This window comes from Perissodus microlepis, chromosome 17 (assembly GCF_051167445.1).
Source record: "Perissodus microlepis isolate ML-2025 ecotype Zambia chromosome 17, ASM5116744v1, whole genome shotgun sequence".
Classification (NCBI taxonomy): Eukaryota; Metazoa; Chordata; class Actinopteri; order Cichliformes; family Cichlidae; genus Perissodus; species Perissodus microlepis.
This window is the reverse complement of record NC_140477.1, coordinates 35740209-35758824: the sequence shown is the minus strand read 5'-3', so window position 1 is coordinate 35758824 and position 18616 is coordinate 35740209. Positions and strand designations below refer to the sequence as shown.

General features: G+C 41.1%; 2 protein-coding genes across 2 annotated transcripts; one reads left to right on the top strand and one right to left on the bottom strand.

Moving 5' to 3' along the window:
- The first annotated feature begins 1996 nt into the window (after positions 1–1996).
- glipr1a (GLI pathogenesis-related 1a) lies at positions 1997–8465 on the top strand. The gene is made up of 6 exons (XM_084909511.1): positions 1997–2307; positions 2928–3176; positions 3288–3400; positions 5678–5763; positions 6821–6847; positions 7018–8465. The coding sequence occupies exons 1-6, from the start codon at positions 2068–2070 to the stop codon at positions 7167–7169; spliced, it is 867 nt and encodes a 288-aa protein (XP_084765637.1). The 5' UTR covers positions 1997–2067; the 3' UTR covers positions 7170–8465.
- A 96-nt stretch (positions 8466–8561) lies between these two features.
- krr1 (KRR1 small subunit processome component homolog) lies at positions 8562–15469 on the bottom strand. The gene is made up of 10 exons (XM_084909507.1): positions 15347–15469; positions 14655–14830; positions 13081–13215; positions 12813–12938; positions 12416–12499; positions 12045–12101; positions 9561–9731; positions 9356–9433; positions 9142–9238; positions 8562–9011 (listed from the first exon to the last, which is right to left on the bottom strand). Exons 1-10 carry the CDS (start codon positions 15420–15422, stop codon positions 8851–8853), a joined length of 1161 nt encoding a protein of 386 aa, XP_084765633.1. The 5' UTR covers positions 15423–15469; the 3' UTR covers positions 8562–8850.
- Positions 15470–18616: the final 3147 nt, after the last annotated feature.

Genomic DNA, 18616 nt, shown 5'->3' with positions numbered 1-18616 from the left:
GAAGGACGGTTTTACTACCAGCTGTTTTTATGCAAGGGTAACTCAGCCTTGTGCTATATTAATATTATAATAAAATAATATTAGTACATAAGAATGCAAATGTTATGCAAATTGAAATTCTAATTCTAATGAATGTACTCAGCTTGAATCTATTAATTAGGACACAAGCAGTAAAACAGAATTTGAAAAAAATAACCATTTTCTGTTGCCTACATCGTAGACGGTGACTTTAAATTAAGATCCGGCACCTGGGGGAACCCTAAAACCCAAGTAGCTCAACATAGATAAAAAGATCACAAAGTGCTTCACACAGGGATGACAAAGTATAAATCAAAAACAGACAGAAGTTAACAAAATGCAATTCTAAAAAGGTGTGTTTTTAGTTGTTTTTTTTTAAAGTCCACAGATCTTAAGCTCAGTGGGAGAGAGTTCCACAGTCTGGGAGCCACAGTGGCAAAAGCTGTGTCTCCCTTAGTTCTCTGCCTTGTAGGCTGAATAACCAGTAGGCCCTGATCACATGACCTCAGAGACCTGCTGGGGACATAGGGCTGTAAAAGGTCAGTGATGTAGGCTGGCGCTTGTCCATGAAGAGCTCTAAAGGTCAGAACCAGAATCTTAAAATGGACTCTGAATTCGATGGGGAGCCAAAGCAGCTGTGTTAGCAACGGTGTCACATGAGAGTACTTACATGTTTTGGTCAGAAGCCTTGCTGCAGCGTTTTGGACAATCTGCAGTCGCTCCAGGGAGTCCTTGTTAGACATGTAAAGAGGGAATTACAGTAGCCCAATCGTGATGAAATGAATGCACGGACAACAATCTCCAGTTCAGTACGAGATACAATAGGACTTAATTTAGAAACGTTTCTTAAATGATAAAAGCAGGACTGAACCAGAGATTTAACGTGAACATCCAGAGTGAGATCCGGGTCAAATGTTACCTCTAGGTTCCTGATAGACGATTTCACAAATGTTGAAAGAGGACCAAGAGCATTCATTATGTTAGGTACATGTCTGTCTGGAGCACATACAAGGACTTCAGTCTTTCCTTCATGAAGTTGGAGGAAGTTGTTGGCCATCCAACCTTTAATGGATTCTAAGCACTAATTCAGAAGCTTAGAAACATCTTGGGGTTTAAAAGAAATGTACAGCTGGATATCATCTGCGTCGCAGTGGTAACAAATGGACTCAAAATGGCTCAAAATATGCTGGAGAGGAAGTGGATATATTAAAAACAATAACAGAACCTTGTGGCACACCATAGGTGAGAGACAGATACGAGGAGAACCACTCTAAGGTAGATCCAGATACACCAACCCAGTATTTCAGCCTTTCAAGCTGAATGTGATGGTTAACGGTGTCAAAGGCCGACGTGAGGTCCAACATCAGGAGAATAGAACATTTTCCTGCATCGTTAGACTGAAGACTAAGAAAGGCTGTTTCAGTAGAATGAGCTCTGCAAAAGCCAGACTGAAATTTGTCAAGGATATTGGGTTTGACGGTATTTTTGAGATTGGCCTGTAAGTATTTGGCAGCATTTTTTAAAATAAGCAGGGACTTTACCAGACACCGGTGAAGTGTCAATTATGGTGAGCACACAGGGACCGATAGACTGGAAGACATTTTTGAATAACGATGCAGGTAAAATGTCAAGTGAACAGGACGATGCTTTCATTGAATTAATTACTTTTACCAGCTCTGGTAGTGAGATGGGTAAGATAACAGGCCGAGCTGGAGAAGGAACCGACTATGCAGATGCTGATGGGGAATTTTTTTTTCTTACATCACTATTTTTTCTAGAAAGAAAGAAAAAAAAATGTAAACATGGCACACAGGCCAGATCTTGTCTGAACATGTCAGAATAACTAGGCAGATATTCAGAGAAAGTAACAAATTCAAACTTCAAAAAGGCGAGAAGAAGCATAAATGAGCCACATCTCTGTTTTATCTCTGTTTAGCAGATTCTTTATGTATGTATACATGAACCATTCTGAACATGTTTTGGTTTCTTGGTTGTTGTAAGAACATCCTGTTCCTCTTCAAAGTGTAATTTCCTGCAGCAGCTTGACAGATGTCAAAGCGATTCACAACAAACCACAACATCACCGCTTCAGCTTGTTTCACTTTACTGATCTGGAGCATGGCGAGTGCAGTGGAGAGGTTGCTGTGGGCCTGCATTATCCTGGATTCTGGTGTGCGCTCGATTTCACTGCCAGCAATCAGTGATTTGAAATTCATTGAGGAATGTGTGAAGGAGCACAACTTGGCGCGGTCATCTGTCAGTCCCCCTGCTACCGACATGCTGTACATAGTAGGTGAAGAAATGGCGTTTGTTTCCTCTCTCTAGTTCTGGAAAGCAGTAATAAAATCACAGTGAGTAAGCAGTGATAGAAAAAAATGACTTGTTCATGTCTTCTGTGATCTGTCTGCAGACTTTGTTGGGAATGAGGAGGTGAGGGAAAGAAAGTTATTAAAGCATGTACAGTTGTACAAAGCTTCATGCAACACATTCACAAAGCAGACTTGACGTTATTAAGCAGAAGTCAGAGGAAGTAATATAAAAGACAGCCAAAGCCACCAATAGTCACAGATAGAAAAGATCTTCGGTAAGTAAAAAAATAAAGAACAGTTCGGTGACAACAAAACTGTGCAATAGATTGCACTCAAACTGCCTTTCTGGCATGGCTAAAGTGCACTGCAAATGTTGTGGCAAAAACCTCGCCACAAGTTTTGGAAGTCGACTCAGCCATTTGACTTTTTCACGAATTTTTTACTTCTGCTTGTGTATCACAAATGTAATGTACTGACTTAGAAAAACAGGGAGGAAGTCAGAAATGTGTATGCACGAAAATGAAACTAGCATGTTAGAAAAAACTGAATTAACAAAAGATGAAGTCTAATGCTTCAAATCTTCTGTATCTGCTTATCCAGACGTGGGATGAGGCCTTAGCCATTACTGCAAAAGCGTGGGCAAAGCGCTGTATATTTGATCACAACATTTACCTCAAAGATGCTTCCCGCGTGCACCCTACCTTTCCCTCTGTGGGAGAAAACATATGGACAGCCTATCCACCATCACAATTTAATACAGCAAAAGCCATAAAGAGATGGGTGGATGAAGTAGAAGACTACAGCTACCAAGAGAACAGCTGCAATAAGGTTTGTGGCCACTACACACAGGTATGTGACCTTTTTACTGCACGCATATTGTGAAAAAAAAAAGAGAAAAAAGTGAACCATGATTTTTATATTTTTCTGCATGTAACACTTTAACCTCTTTGGTCTTTGCAGGTTGTGTGGGCCAGCACCTACAAAGTTGGATGTGCAGTACAGCTGTGCCCAGATGGCATCAAGCACTTCACTAATGAAAAAGGTGTCCTCTTTGTATGCAACTATGCCACAGCGTAAGTTGAAAACATGTATAAATAACACAGTGAAATTAGCAAATGAATACTTTTGTCTCAGCAGGTTATTCTGGGCTGCCCTGAGTGTCATGTGAAAAAAGGAATTTGTTTATACGTATGTGTTATGCCGCAGTCAACTCATCCAAAATGCTGCTGTGAGAGTACCCACAGGAACTAGAGCCAGGGTGGGCAACTCCAGGCCTCGAGGGCCGGTGTCCTGCAGGTTTTAGATCTCACCCTGGGTCAACACACCTGAATCAAATGATTAGTTCATTACCAGGCCTCTGGAGAACTGCAAGACATGTTGAGGAGGTCATTTAGCCATTTACATCAGCTGTGATGGATCAAGGACACATCTAAGACCTGCAGGACACCGGCCCTCGAGGCCTGGAGTAGAAAGACTGAGCATATCTCTCCCATACTGGCTTCTTGTCATTGGCTCCCTGGCCCCGTCTTATCTCAAAAACCTTGTGAAAAGTTACCTCCTTTGCACAGTATCACCTTAAAGCACTTGTTGCAGGCTGCTGAGTTTGCATCTTTTGCTGTGAAGTACAGCCAGACTTTTGCCCGCTTCGCCTTGGGCATTTTTAATCTGTAGCTCTGCTCTAAAAGAACGTACGTACCTGGGCCCGCCTACTATCCTTGAAAAGGTAAAATGATTGGCTAGAATTCAAAGTGTATGACATCTCAGGGAAAAAAAAGCACCGAAATAAAGCACCGAAATGTGCGCTGCTTTTCGGTCTGGTTACTACCGTTTATGTCAGAACCGGTGCCATAATGGCACCGGATACCGGTACCCATCCCTAGTCATAACTTCTTACCTGAAGTTCAGTTCACCTGACACTCGGACCGACGGCCGCCTCGGGTCTCTGCTCCTCCTGCCTAACCTTTCCCTCATCCACCTGCTGGCCTCTGTGGAAGCGCCGCCATAGCCACCACCAAACAACTGAGTTATTTTTACACACCGGTCAGCATCTGGACAATCCACCACCTCTCATTGTTCATGCCGTTACAAAAAAAACCCCCAAAAAAATCATTGGCCCATAAAAACTAAAAATCACCATCGGCCCACCGGGCAAATGCCAGGTATGCCCGATGGCCAGTCCAGCTATGGTCTCTCCCTAACAATGTGATGCTGGATGTCTGCCGTTCTGAAACTCCTGTTTGCAGAAGACAGACTACAAAATCTTACCTGGGACAATGTGTTCTAACCCCGTTGTTTTATGGAAGTCATACAAACGAAAATAGTCTGTAAAAAATATCATCCAGTATGATTCAAAGGCGAAATTTTAAAGACTAAGGAAAATTTAGGGCCAGTCTGCAGCAGCACAAAGTCTTCTTTTGACATTAAAAAGCTGCTGGATTCACTAAAGAGGCACAGTGTTAGTTGTGGAGAGGAGTATTTTTGCCACTGGCCTTATGTTATGTGTAAGAATTTCACTTTCAACTAAATATTGTTTTAATAGCTGGGACCACATCCTCATTTAGGTTTGACAGCGCTTCTAGTAGTTAATGGCCGATGCTTTGAGCCTGAATTGAGGCTCCAGTTTGGGGAAAGCCTGAGGGGACTGGTGGCTCCTGGGCCAGGCAGATCCTCATGTACTAATGAGAAGTGAATGAACTAAAAAAGGGAGCAAGGGTGCAGTTACAATGATCTGAGACACTTTTTTTAAATCATGTCTGTTGTTTTTATGAATGGCCCCAATTAATTGTGGGACAGTGTTTTCTCCTCCCCTTTCATAAAGGTCCAGTGTATCCTATGCTAAAGGAAGCATGTTTTTAGCAAGGATGTTTGTAGCTCCAGAATTGGAACAGCTCTTAGTATGGATGCCACACAGATACTCACAGGTCACTTCTCTCACTTTTAGGACCCTCCCTAAGCAGCATGGACTGTTGGAACGAACCCACTGTGTGTTTAGTTATTAATAATCTTTGGCTCTTTTCCATAGTTTCACTTTTATCCTGTCCTTCTCCCCTAACCTTTTTTTGTGGTATAAAGAGGTTACTATAAGCAGAAAGTACTGAGAAACAAATTAATATCACTGATTTATACGTTTTTCTGGGATTTTTTGACAATAACAATGAAAGACAGAAACGTCATCTTTAAAATGACCCTATGTTGAAGCAAGCAGATGTGTGTGTGTGTGTGTGTGTGTGTGTGTGATAACGTGGAAGGTGGAGGTAAGATGATAAGGGGAAGCGAAGATAATTCCAGAAATTTTCCACCTAGAGTGTGATGAGGTGACTGAGCCTCTGTTTCTTTTCTTTCTTTTACAGGGGTAATATAATCGGACGGCGCCCATATGCATCTCAGGGGGGAGCCTGCTCTAGATGCAGTGGCACTTGTGAGAATAAACTCTGTCGTAAGTATCAAGTGTCTCTGGTTTAGTGTGAAAAGTTGCTGCTTATCTTCAAACAAACCACAAGTTCAAATTTCCGTCCAGCTCATTTTAAAGATGTGAAAATTCTGATTAGAAATCAGCATGGATATTAACTCTTTAACACAGTGGGCCTCATTAATTAACATTTGCACAGTAATGTTCTTGCTGTTATTTTTCACAAACCTACAGGATTCATGAATCGTGTGTCCTGTGTCAGCGAATGTGAATCATTGTAAATAAACAAGTTCATGCTTGCTGTCTGCGGGTTGCAATCTGCAACCTGGAATGTTCAACGTGCATGCTGCCCAGGCCCTCTGTTATAGGAAAACACATTTACTGTGGTGTGAAGGAGCTCCAAGAGAAAAACTCACATCCCTTAATCAAAAAAGCAGAATTCTGACTAAAGGAGGCCAAAAAAGTCAGGGTGTTTTCTTGGAAGTGACACTGGTTTTAAACATTTTTTAAAGTATTTAATAATAATATAAAACCCCACTTGGACTGCATGTATCCCCTGAAACTAAAAAGAGAAAAGGTATGACATAAAAGCTGGTGTAGGACAAACTTATAAAAGACCAAACAAAAAGAAGGAAGCAGGTGGAGGACAGGGAGCACCTTATCTTTTTACCATGAACCATGAGGTCCGTTTTACATCCTCTCTTTAAATGACCGTAACTTGGTTACCATTGCAAAATTCAAATGGTTTCAGAAAAAAGAGACAACAAGCTTCGTGGTGATGTTCACTTTAGCACAAGGCAATCACAGGGTAGCGTCTGAACAGAGACAGGGAAATCCGCTCCGCCCACGTTTTGCTTCACATTTCTGTAACTCCTCAACTATTTTGGCCTCGAGAGAAAATTACATTTTTTTTCCTATTATTTTATAACCAAAGTCACTAAATAAGTCCAAGTAGCCTGTATGCTACTTGGATGATTAAGGATTAATGAATGCGGTAAAATACAATTATTACTCAGTCATTGAGCTGTGCGTTTACATCTTAAAAAATGTCATCTTGTTCTCATGTGTCTTAATGTTGTTGCAGGTAGTCCTGAACGTGATTCACAGAAAAGTAAGTCTGATGGTGATTAAGCCAAAAAATAATAGCAGTTAAGGGTAAGGTGTAGTTCACATGGCTTTAAAAGTCCACAGCTGAAGTTTGTCAGTGTGTGTAGTAATGAAGTAAGCAGCACATTACATTGGACTCAAAATTTGTCATAAATTTTTTTTTTACATTTCCAGGCTACAACTGGAGCTCAGACTGGGACACCTCGGATACCAGCAGCTCTAGCTCCGTCAGCGTTCTGATCGCTCGGCCGGTTGCCCTCAGCGTCACTTTCATTACAGCGTATGTAGTCCACTACTTCTACCCTGATGTATTCTGCTATGAATAAAGCAGCTTGGCCTGAGCAACACTGATTTCCTTTAGACATTAAGCAAATTATTCTGTCCATGTGAGGCTTAGGCCCAAAAATGTAACATGTATGAAAATTAATAAAATTACTTTTATCTCTGCTTAATTATTATCAACTATCAACTCCACTATCAGTCTCACATTATAGCACCAACAACAAAGTCCGTGCTCAAAAGCAATCTTTCATTTGACAGCACATTTAAGGTGGTCAGGCCAGAGATGAATGGCCAGAGTGCTACGAGCTGATGACAACAGTGACTCGGCCACGCGTTCAAACCGGGGTGTGCATAAGAGCATTTTTAAATGCACAACACAAACCTTGTATCAGTTGGGCTCCAGTAAGAGCAGAATGGGGGATTTGCACCATTCATGTACAGACAAGCAACTGTGTGATGCTGTCATGTCAATATGGACCAAGATCTGTGGTCACTAGGTGGTCCAGCACGTGGTTAACGTACACAATACTCCCAAAAGTATTCGCTCATCTGCTTTCACACACATATGAACTTGAGACTTGAGTGACATCCAGCTGCAGAGTGGGGGGTACAGTTAGGCTCAGTGGGTGAACAGGTGACCATATGGCTTATAGCCAGAGAGCAGTAGGCCTGGGTTCAAGTCCTGCGTGCCGCACCGCCCTGCTTTCATATCTAGCTACATTGTCAAAAAATAATCTTAACAAAGAACTCTTCTAGGAAGGCTTTCCACAAGGTTAAGGAGTTTTTTTTTTTTAAATGAGAATTTGTGGCCATTCTTCCAGAAGCCCATTTGTGAGGTCAGACACTGATGTTGGATGGGAAGGCCTGGCTCGCTGTTGCTAATTCATCCCAAAGGTTTTCTGTTGGACTGAGGTCAAGACTCTGTGCAAGCCAGTCAAGTTTACTCACACCTCACTTGCTTGTCCACGTCTTTCTGGACCTTGCTTTGTGCACTGATGCACAGTCATGTTGGAACAGTCCCTAAACTGCTCCCACAAAGTTGAGGCCATGAAAATGTCTGTATTGATCGACTCTAAAGAAAGATGGTGATCTCTGCATACTCTGCGCCTCGCCACTTTGATGTAATACCAATCAACAGTTTACTGTGAAATATTTAGGAGCATAGCATTCCTGAGAGCAATCCATTCTTTCACAAATACTGGTAGACGCAATCTGCATGCCCAGATACTTGACTTAATACACCTGTAGCCATGGAAGTGATTGGAATGCCTTATTCCCATTATAGTGCAAGTCAAAGAAAGCACTTCAGAAGGCAAAAAGGGTCCAACCCAGGCCTTGAAAGGTGTGCCTAATAATGGGTGTACGGGGTGTATTTCTTTAAGTTTTTGGAGACTGGACATTTATGGTAACACAGCAAAAATGGAAATTAAGGGAAATGTAAGAAAACAAGACCTAGTTTATTTAAAAAAGAAAAAATAACTCCTTTAATTTTACAACAATTTTGTTCCTCTTCTTTTTTCTGGAAATAATTAATAGCAAGCGAGTCAAACAGAAGGAAAAAAACAACACATTCCCGTCACTGTGTAACACTGTAAAAAGGAAAGTCAAGACAGACGAAGCATCATCTTGATCCACGCTCTACACATTCACTGAAATTCTTCTTGCTGTGAGCTCAGAGTCTTTTCTCTGTCCAACAAGTACCACAGCACAGGGAACAGTGCACAGTTAGCCTTTGCTTTTCGCTTTGTTGCTCTTCTTCTTCTTCTTTTCAGTGGTGCTGCTGGTGGGAGGTGCAGGGTTTAATGGTGGAGCACCCAGTTTCTTTGTTTTGGCTTTTTTTACTTTGTCCTTTATAGCTTCGATGTCCAGCTTGCCTTCTGTAGGAGCTGTGGATACATTGTTAGATGAGACAAGAATGGACAAATTAAGGGCAAAGCTATACCAAGTGCTCAAGAATCCAGGATTTTCCTTTAATTTGTCACTGCTAGGTTCTGAGATCTGTTTTAATATTTCTACCTTTAGCAGTCTTCTTCATCAGAGGCTTCTCTTTAGGAGGAATGAAGGCTTTGTTCCGCTCTTCTTGCTTCTTGGTCAGTGCGGTGGCGTGTTTCACCTAAAAAGAGGAAGTAAGTTTACAAAGGCGACGTTACACAATGCTTGGTTGCTGCCACTGACACTCAAAAGCAGCCTGAAGAAAACCAAAAGAGACAAAGCCACCATAAATTCTCACCTTGATTTCTTCCATCTTCTTCCTTTTCTTCACACTCTCCCGCAGGAAGAATTCTCCTGTGGCCAGCTCCTGGTCAACCTGCATAGGAAGTCCACATATTTGAAACGTACTTTAAATTGCCTCAACATGCAATTTAGTCTCAGCGGCTGTGTGTGTTTGTTATACATTAGAAACACTGAAATTCTTCAAACATGCTTCCCCTGACCTTGCTCTCTGGCTGTGGAGGAGGGAACGGGGTGTACTCCTTCTTCACGCTCTTCTTCTTGGGTTCCTTGCGCTTGGCAAGATTCTTGTGTCGGAACTTGGGCAGAAAGCGCTCCCAGTTTTGCATCCGCAGTTCGGGGTCTTTGGACAGCTCCCGTTTGATCATCAGAGTCTGATGGTTGCAGCCGTGGGTGGTGGTGATGGAGGGGCAGAACAACAGTTATAAAGATGCAATACTTTGGTCATGTTGTATATTTACACCTTATGTAGTGACTGCAGTAAAATGCTGTTTTATTAAAGACTGTACTGTGCAAAAGTCGCTTATTTCGTTTTTTGCTAGAAAACTGGGAAATAAGTGCAGCGGTAAGTGGAGGGATTTACTGAAATGTGCAAACATAAATGGAAATACAGAACATAAAGTGAAACCAAAGAACATTTCCAACAAGTCAACGTCTCAGAGGAAATTCCAAGGCTCTTCTTTCGTTCTGTTCACAAGATGATCCCACACAGTTTGAATAACACTGATCTGCTTTTCCATCAGATATGCTCTAAACTAGAGCTGGGCGATATAAGATTTTTTCATATCACGATATGTTTTTTTCATTTCAGGCGATAACGATATATATCACGATATAAGCCAAATAACTATATTTGTAAGGTTTAAATGTGCCGTTGCTCACAAGTAAAATGTGAAATAATCAGCAGCTTGTTTTGATTTAAATATTTATTTCCCATAATAAGTTCAACAGGGTAGATGTACTTAAGGAACATGAGACTTTTTCAGATAAATAAAGGCAAATATTGCAAACTACACAAAAGGCGCCGCTAAAGCGTTTAAGTTTCAGAATAGAACAAACGAAACAGACTAAACTGTCAATTCCACTTAGAAACAAAATATTAATTCTAAAAATAAATCTTAGTTTGTTTTACAGAAGAAGAGACAAAATTGACTAACTTTTGTCAATATCAAATAAACTGAGAACCAAAAAGAAATTCTCCATCTCTCCTTGTTGTATAGCTGAGCTTTTCAAACAGTTTTAACAGTTACTTTAGTCTGACAAAAGCCGAATGACGAATTAGCGCTTCCAGTCAGAGACTGAGCTGCACCGCTTTATTGTATTTCCAGACTTGCTTTCGGCACATTTACAGTGCCCGCTGCTCTGTTTTTGTCAGACTTGAAATAGCAGAAATACCTTCACACTACGGAACTTCTCTGGCTCTTCCGTTTGACAATCTCTCCGGCGTTGGAACATCATCTGTTCATCTGTGTTCTCTTCGGTAACCTTCGGTCACGCTCTCGGTTGATGTTTCTCTAGTCGGCGCACTCATTTCCTCCATTATCTGGGCGGCACGGCGGCTGGCTGCTTCCCAAACAAATACACATGTGCAGCTTGGCACTTGTGCTGTACGTAACAAGTCACGTGACGTGACGCTGCGGCTGTGATTGGTTCGGCTCTGCGCTACTTATAATTTGGATTGGCTGTTTTTTTTTTTTTTTTTTTAAGAGGACAAGAGCGGCGAGGTCTATCGCAATAGTTTAATTTTTCTATCGAGAAAAAGTTATTTTGCAATACATATCGTTATCGTTCTATCGCCCAGCTCTACTTTTACTGCATTGGCAGTGAGTTTGAGCTCACTGTCATGTCTTCCAGATGGTATTGCATGACAGCTCAGAATCTGATGGTATTTTCCTGCAATCAGAATTCCACCAATTTTGACGAGACCTCCACCACTGAAACCACGACAGAACCTCCAGTGTGTTTTACAGACGCTGGAAACTCACTGTTGTATCTCTGTCCTAACCTCTAATACGAACAGGAACATTTAGAGTTTCAATCCATCAGACCTGTTGACACTGATTTTTAGTTCAGGGCTTGTGTAATTTAAGCCTTTTTCCCAGTTAAATTTCCCTTAAGAATAGCTTCTTCAAAGCCTGGAATACTTCAGTTAGAAGGTTTTCAAGGAGGCATTATGTTGATGCCTGAACCAGCTCAACAGGCTCCCTTTGATGTTCTGTTCAGGAGGAATATTTTTCTGTTGTAAAATATTGGAAAAACATTCCTATGAAAATGATCAGGTACCTCGACTGTAAATGAATGAGGGAAGAAAAGACCCAATGAAAAAAAATGTAGAGCTACTATTCACACTTTTACAAGAAAGTCTGGCTCCATGGAAGTAAAATATATTAAAATGATGGCTGGCTAAAGACTTTTGCACAGTGCTGTAAGCTGTAACTACTGGTTAGGCAATTTAAATAACATTCTGTGACTCATACAAAACAGCAAGTCCTATTTTAAATAGTCAGCTCTGTGAAGCATGCTCTTTCATGCCCTCAGCTCTGGGCTGAGCCAACCTTGGCGTGCAAACCCAGAGAGATGGACTTCAGTCAGGAAATCAAGAACAAGGATGGAAAACATCATCACTGGGCATAAATGCAGCGCACAGTTTCACTCTGACTATTGTTTCTGCAGCAGTTTGAACATACCTTGATGTTGTAAATGGGATGAATGTTCTTCATGGTGTCCAACACCACTTTACGAACCTGAAAAGCAGAGGCAGAAGAACAAGTTTTGAAAAGGAAAATCATAAATGCTTTGCCTCATTACAGTAACAGTTCACCTCTCCATCAGGTTTAGCTAAATCCAAACTGAAGGGCGTTTGTATTACACCAACAACTTCTGTCTTTTACTCTCACGCATGAACCCACACAGTGGGCTCAGATGTTTAGCTGTCAGGAGGTTCTGTATACCCTGATGTCACAGGATAAACAAACACACTAAAGTAGTCAGCGTAGGCACCTTTTCATTAATACAACTGATCTTATTATGTTTAGTCACCCATTATTGACAGTCTTACCTCCTTTAATCCGCTGTAGGGTCCCAGTGCAGACACCGTGTTCCCCTGCACCATCACATAGCAGTTGGTCAGTAATTCCAGTGCCTGCAGAGAAGAAACAGGCAACATGAAGCACACAGACAGAACTTCAAAAGAAATCATCTGTTAACGAGAGTTGCAAAGACACATGGGCTGATAAATGCTGCCACCTACTGACATTGATTCAAAAGTACGCAACACTGAGACTTGTTTACATTGCAGATTGGTGAAAATCAGTGACACAGATGCACAATTCATGATTTAGAAACAAATTGGATTCTCTTACTTTTTCCTAACATCCATCACAACACTCTGTGGAAGCCATGATTAACTTCAGACAGAAAGACCTCAGAAAGCTGGACTCTGGTGTGAGACTTACCTTTAGGGTGGAGCCTTTGGGGCCAATGAGCCGCTGCCTTCGCTTCACAAACCGCTCTCTACTCCTCACCATAGTGCCAATTTTGATGATGTCACAGGCAATGTCATCCTGTAATATTCTTACAGCCTGGAGGCAACAACACATCACTGAGGTATCAAAAAGTCTGCATCACTGAGTGCTTAGTGACAGCAATCACACACATACTCGAAAACATTAAAGGATGAAATCTACATGTTGTGCATGCCGCAAACTGGCACAGTAGTGTTACCTGTTCAAATGACACACTCCTCGCCAGCAGCTTAATAAGATCTCTGGCTCTCACAATGGCATAAGGGTCAAAGGTCTTCTTAGTGGTGCAGACTGTCATGCTGCCTTCTATTAGGTCCAAAGAAGGTTTAATGTGCTGAGAACAACAACAAATGATTCAGTATGTGAACAGCTCAGGTCGGCAATTCAGCCTCGTAAAGCTGCCAATGTAAGAGCCAACTTCACACTTAACTGGAAGAAAATGTTACAGAGGAGAGAAATAAAACCAAAATAATGTGTGATAATAACTGGGGATGTGGCAATGTTCAAAATGAATTCAAAAATATAGTTCAGCTGTAGGACTTTCTGACACTGTGGACCGTGGCCTTTGCTGAAAGATACAAAGAGCTTACAAAGCATCAAAGAAATCTCACTGTTTAAAGGTGTCGTGGGCACCTTTAAACAGTGACACATTCCACAATTTCCAAGGCATTAAACATTCCCTGGAGCACAATGAAGACAGCCATCAAAGGGGGACGAAACCATGGCAAAACAGTGACATTACCAAAACACTAATGGGAAAAAAGCATGAAAAACCTGATCCAGGAGGCTTCCAAGATCACTGCAGAAATACTAAAAGGAGCTCCATATACTTCACCAGTATTGATTGTGTGCTATGTGTCATGACTATCTCTGTATTCTTCATATGCCTGGGCTATGTGGTAAGGTGTGTTACACCGCCGAGAATGGGGAAGGAAGCACAACAGACAAATTAAAAGGGAATCCCAGTCTGTCCAAACCAGAGTCTAAGCAGTAATCTATGAACAGCCCCAAAATAACAGTCTGCTTTTGCACAACACCCTCATGCACCTGGCAGAAGGCAGGTGGGGAGGAATTTCACATTTCAATACACTCATCCAAAACATATCTCCAAATAAAAAATAATAATAATCACCTCCAATAGAAAGATATTGTTTGGGAAAAGCCCAGAGCTCAGATATGATTTTAACTGAATGACTATGGGGACGACTAGAGGGATGACAATATAACGAAGGTATGTCAACAACAGCAGGCTTTCTTTGACATTAGATGGTTAAAATGTAGAACCAAAAATTTGTGCTGCACTTAAAACATGGCGTAAATAACAGATTCACAGAAAACATGGTGCCTGCTCCTGAGAGGTTGTGTGGTCAGCATATGTTATTGTAGCGATTTGGCCGGGTAAAAGAACACAAAACTAACACATTTGGACCACTAGTGCTGAATTTCTCATTTCTATTCCTCCGCTTACAAGATTTCAGTGTTTTTTCATTTGACCTTACAGGTGATAGGTCACAATAAAAATTTTAAACCCTGAAATAATTTATCCTGGAACCTTTTTTACATTGTAAATCTGTTAACAGGGGAGTACAGACTTTATATGCACTATATGTATACATTAATACAAGATAGCATACAACCTGATTAGACTAAAGAAAGTGGTAAAAAAAAAAAAAGAAGGTTGAGTTCCTCCATAGAGCTACATTATAATTGAGATACAGCTGACAGACAAGTATTATCATCTGTGTTCAGTGCAAGCAGCTTATTCTGACTCACCACCTCTCCTAAAGCCTTCTCCACCAGAGGCCAGCACTCTTTCAAGTAGGCCTCCCTGTACTTGGGGAAGAGGGTGGCAAAGCTACTCTCCTCCAGCAAACCGCGGGGGTTATCCTCTTTGGTGAACAGTGGCTCCTTCCATCCATCGGGAACTGTCAGGAGTTCGGATTCATCCACTGCAGGACGCACGTGAAGTCACGTTACTACAACGAAGGCATAGACTACCAACACGAGGTATACTTAAGCAAAGGGAATAGAGTGTGAGTTAGAGACAGAATATTGAAAAGATATACTGAAGGAACGCGGAGAACGGTCCACTGACTAAAATAATACACGTTTGAAATTCTCATCATCGACGTGTTCCCCTGGCTGAGGCGACTCAGTCTGCAGACTTTGGAAACGTGTTTGAATCCCGGCAGGTAATAGCTAGCTGCCCGGCGTCAGGAAACACTTGTCAGCTTAAGTATGTGAAAAGTAAATGTTCGGGTTATTTTTCTTGATGCGACCATTTAGCGAGTGAGGGTAACTGCACTCACCAAACCAATCTGTTTACAATGCGAGAGCCGCCATGCTAGCAGAACTCCAGCATGCCTCGCAGCCGTCGTCTAAAGCTGGGAAACAATACTGTTCTTCACGCGGGACGGCTCGCTGGTGTCACTTAACCTCATCTGACGCGAAACAATCAAACTCACCTTGGCTTTTAATCTTTTTCGATTTTTTCCCCGTTTGCTCCTCACTCACGCCGTCACTGGCTGTGGAGGACGCCATTGCTGAGAAGAAACGGAAGTGACGTACAGTACTCTTCCTGGTGCAACCTGGAGCGTCTACTAAAATAAAAATAAAAGCTTTCTAACATCTCACCTGTTTGTTTTTATTCAGGCAAACGTGAATACAATTTTTAATGATAGAGCGATTAAGCTTGTGTTTCTGTCATGTAGTGATTGTGCTTAACTGTATGAAGCTTACTGTGTGAATGCTGTAGGCATTCTGTGTGTGTGTGTGTGTGTGTGTGTGTGTGTGTGTGTCCCAAATTAAAGGTAAAAACATACACACACACTCTGACACACAGATGCAAACACACAGATAGATTCCTTGCATGTGTCTTCAGCATTACTGGGTTTCTGCAGCTCCTGTTTTTCGTGTTTAATACATCCGGCACACAAGCAATTAAACACTATGAATCTGTTCCACAATATTTGCAGTCACTTTAAAAAGGCAGTCACTGATCACCACTATAGCATTTTGACAATATTTTGACAGTATTTGAATACAACTGTTTCCTGTAGTCTAAATAAGTCTCTGTACCTGAATAGAACTAAAGATTTTTCTCATAGGGTTAATAACATGTCTACCAACTATTTCACGCCCACATTACTGCTGAGAGTTATTCCAAAAGCTTCCTTTAGTGGCTCTTCATCAGAATATTTATTTACTTGTTGACATGAAAATCAGTCACTGTGTATTTTTAACACCTAAAATTCAATGTGATGCCATTATCCTGCCAAACAACATAAAAGTCTCCAAAAAGGTTAAGTATGGAACATATTAAAAGATCCTCAGGATTTTCTATACAGGCGCTGTGGAGAGCATCCTCACACAGAACATGACATCGTGGTTTGGGAACAGCTGTGTTAAGGACCAAAAAGCTCTCCAGAGAGTGATCCGTACAGCTGAACGCTGCTGCAGGATTGCTCTCCCCCCGCTTCAGGACACCTACACCAGGAGATGCCGGACTAGAGCAGCGCAGATACTGAAGGACCCGTCCCATCCTGGCAACAAACTGTTCCAACTTCTGCAATCTGGTAGAAGGTTCCGCATCATCCGGGCAAGGACAGAGAGACTCAAGAGGAGCTTCTATCCCCAAGCCATCCGGGCCCTAAACACACACACCCGCCCTCTCACATCATCTATAATTGACTGAGACAGGACTCTCTTCCAGACACTCTAAACCCAGGCACAATGTACATTTCAAATTCCTTTAATTTTAAATATGTTTATATTGTCTATTCTGTAAAATAGTCAGATTGTCTATTCTTATTAATGTACAGAATTCACCTGCTTGCTGCTACTACTGCACATTCACCTAATGTATATACTATATATATATAATGTTCTTCCCCCCCCCCCATTTTTGCACATATCGAGGAGCGTGTCAGGTTACATTTCACTGTGTGTTATACTTGTATAACTATGAATGTGACAAATAAAGAACCTTGAACCTATTATAAATGGAAAATCTTATATTGCACTCTAAGCACAACAAATGTGAAATGGCAGGAAAGATCAGTGCTCTGTTGCTGTATGCAGAGTACATGTGTACATTTTTCAGAGTACCAAAAAACACATTGCCTTTGCAGACTGATGATCAAACACAGAGATAGAGGTCGCAGAAAAATTACAAATACCTGCACGTTGCTGTCTTATGTCATTCAGTCACCTAAAGGTAGTAAGTTTGACCTTCGGAGGGTCATCATGACTAGGTCTGCATGCCTACTGTAAATGCATCGATTTCCAGTCATGTGACTGGCTGATTTGTCTTAATGAGCAGTTGAGCAGCTGTACCTAAGTTACCTGATTTTAGTCATTAGGCCTTTTATAAAGTATTACTGCCATTTGTGTCTTAATATTTCTAGTAAGACTACTTTAACTGCAGTGAGCACGTGAGACATCCCTTTTTATGGAAAAGGAAGGAAAAGTCATATTTATTAATATTCACATATTACACAGACTGTGCTGACTGAACAGGCTCAGGCTGAAGCAGTGCAGATCCTGGCCTATTTTCAAGTATCATTAAAGTTATCATGTGTTTAAATCTCACCATTAGATGTCAGTAGATTGCAGATTGCAGTCAATTCAGGCACTTTTCTTATCCCTCCTGACTCAAGTGCATAAACCGATCTACGTTAGCTCTGGTAATTCTGACGGTCGTTCAGTAATTTTTTGTTTATTCTCTTTATTTGCTTTTTGGAGAAGTGAAGTTACAAAAAGCTCTTCAAACAAATTTGCTTTGGTGGAGAGAAAACAACCGTTGTAGACTGTTTGTGGTTACCTTTTATAAATGTGGGACTAGTATTGAATGTGGAACAGACTAAGTAAAGATATGAAGCAATGTCCAAGCATGGCGCAGTTTAAAAAGCGGTTTAAGGATATGGTTTTTACAGGGTACAGGGAAAAGGTAGAGATTTGATAGGGTGTTCTTGTCTAACATTTTCATGTGTGTGCGGGTGCACGGGTATGCTGGTATGGGTATATATATATATTTGTAGGTTGTGTATCCTTGAGGTGTTAATGGGGTTATTGAAAATGTGTATATGTGCGTATGTGTATATACGTATGTATGGATAGATAGAAACATATATGTATATATATATTAAAAAAAAAAAATTACACATAACATATAATGTAATTGCAAGGAGGTATTCTATTGATACTAGATAGTGGAAAAGGGGTGGGATTAAATAAGCTTATGCTTCTTCCTGCTCCTTTTTGAACATGAACGTTATTTGGAGTTGTGGTTGCTCGTTTTCCTTTTGTTTTGCTTTGTTCATTTGTCTCTTTTAATTCTATTTTGTTGTACTTTTTCAACATGTTCAAAATAAAGATTCAATCAATCAATCAATCAATTTTCAAAAGTGTAGTCAGTTCTTCTGACCAGGTTCAGACCAGGATGAACACAAGTATAATACTGAACCCACTAGAGAACCGCTCCCAGCTGTGGGTTCACCTCCTCCTGCTGAACTCATAGAGCAGCAAACAACCAGTCCAGAGACAGACTCTAATGTAGCATCACTTTCATCGGTCACTCCTGACCTCCTGTGAAGCATGACGAATGTGGCCTCTCTAAATATGAGTAACTAAGAAAACATGTCAGTAGGCGTCCTAGTAGTTAATGACTTAATTATTTGGGGTATTATTGCTATAAAAAATAATATTAATAGTATTATTATTATTGTGCTTCTGGC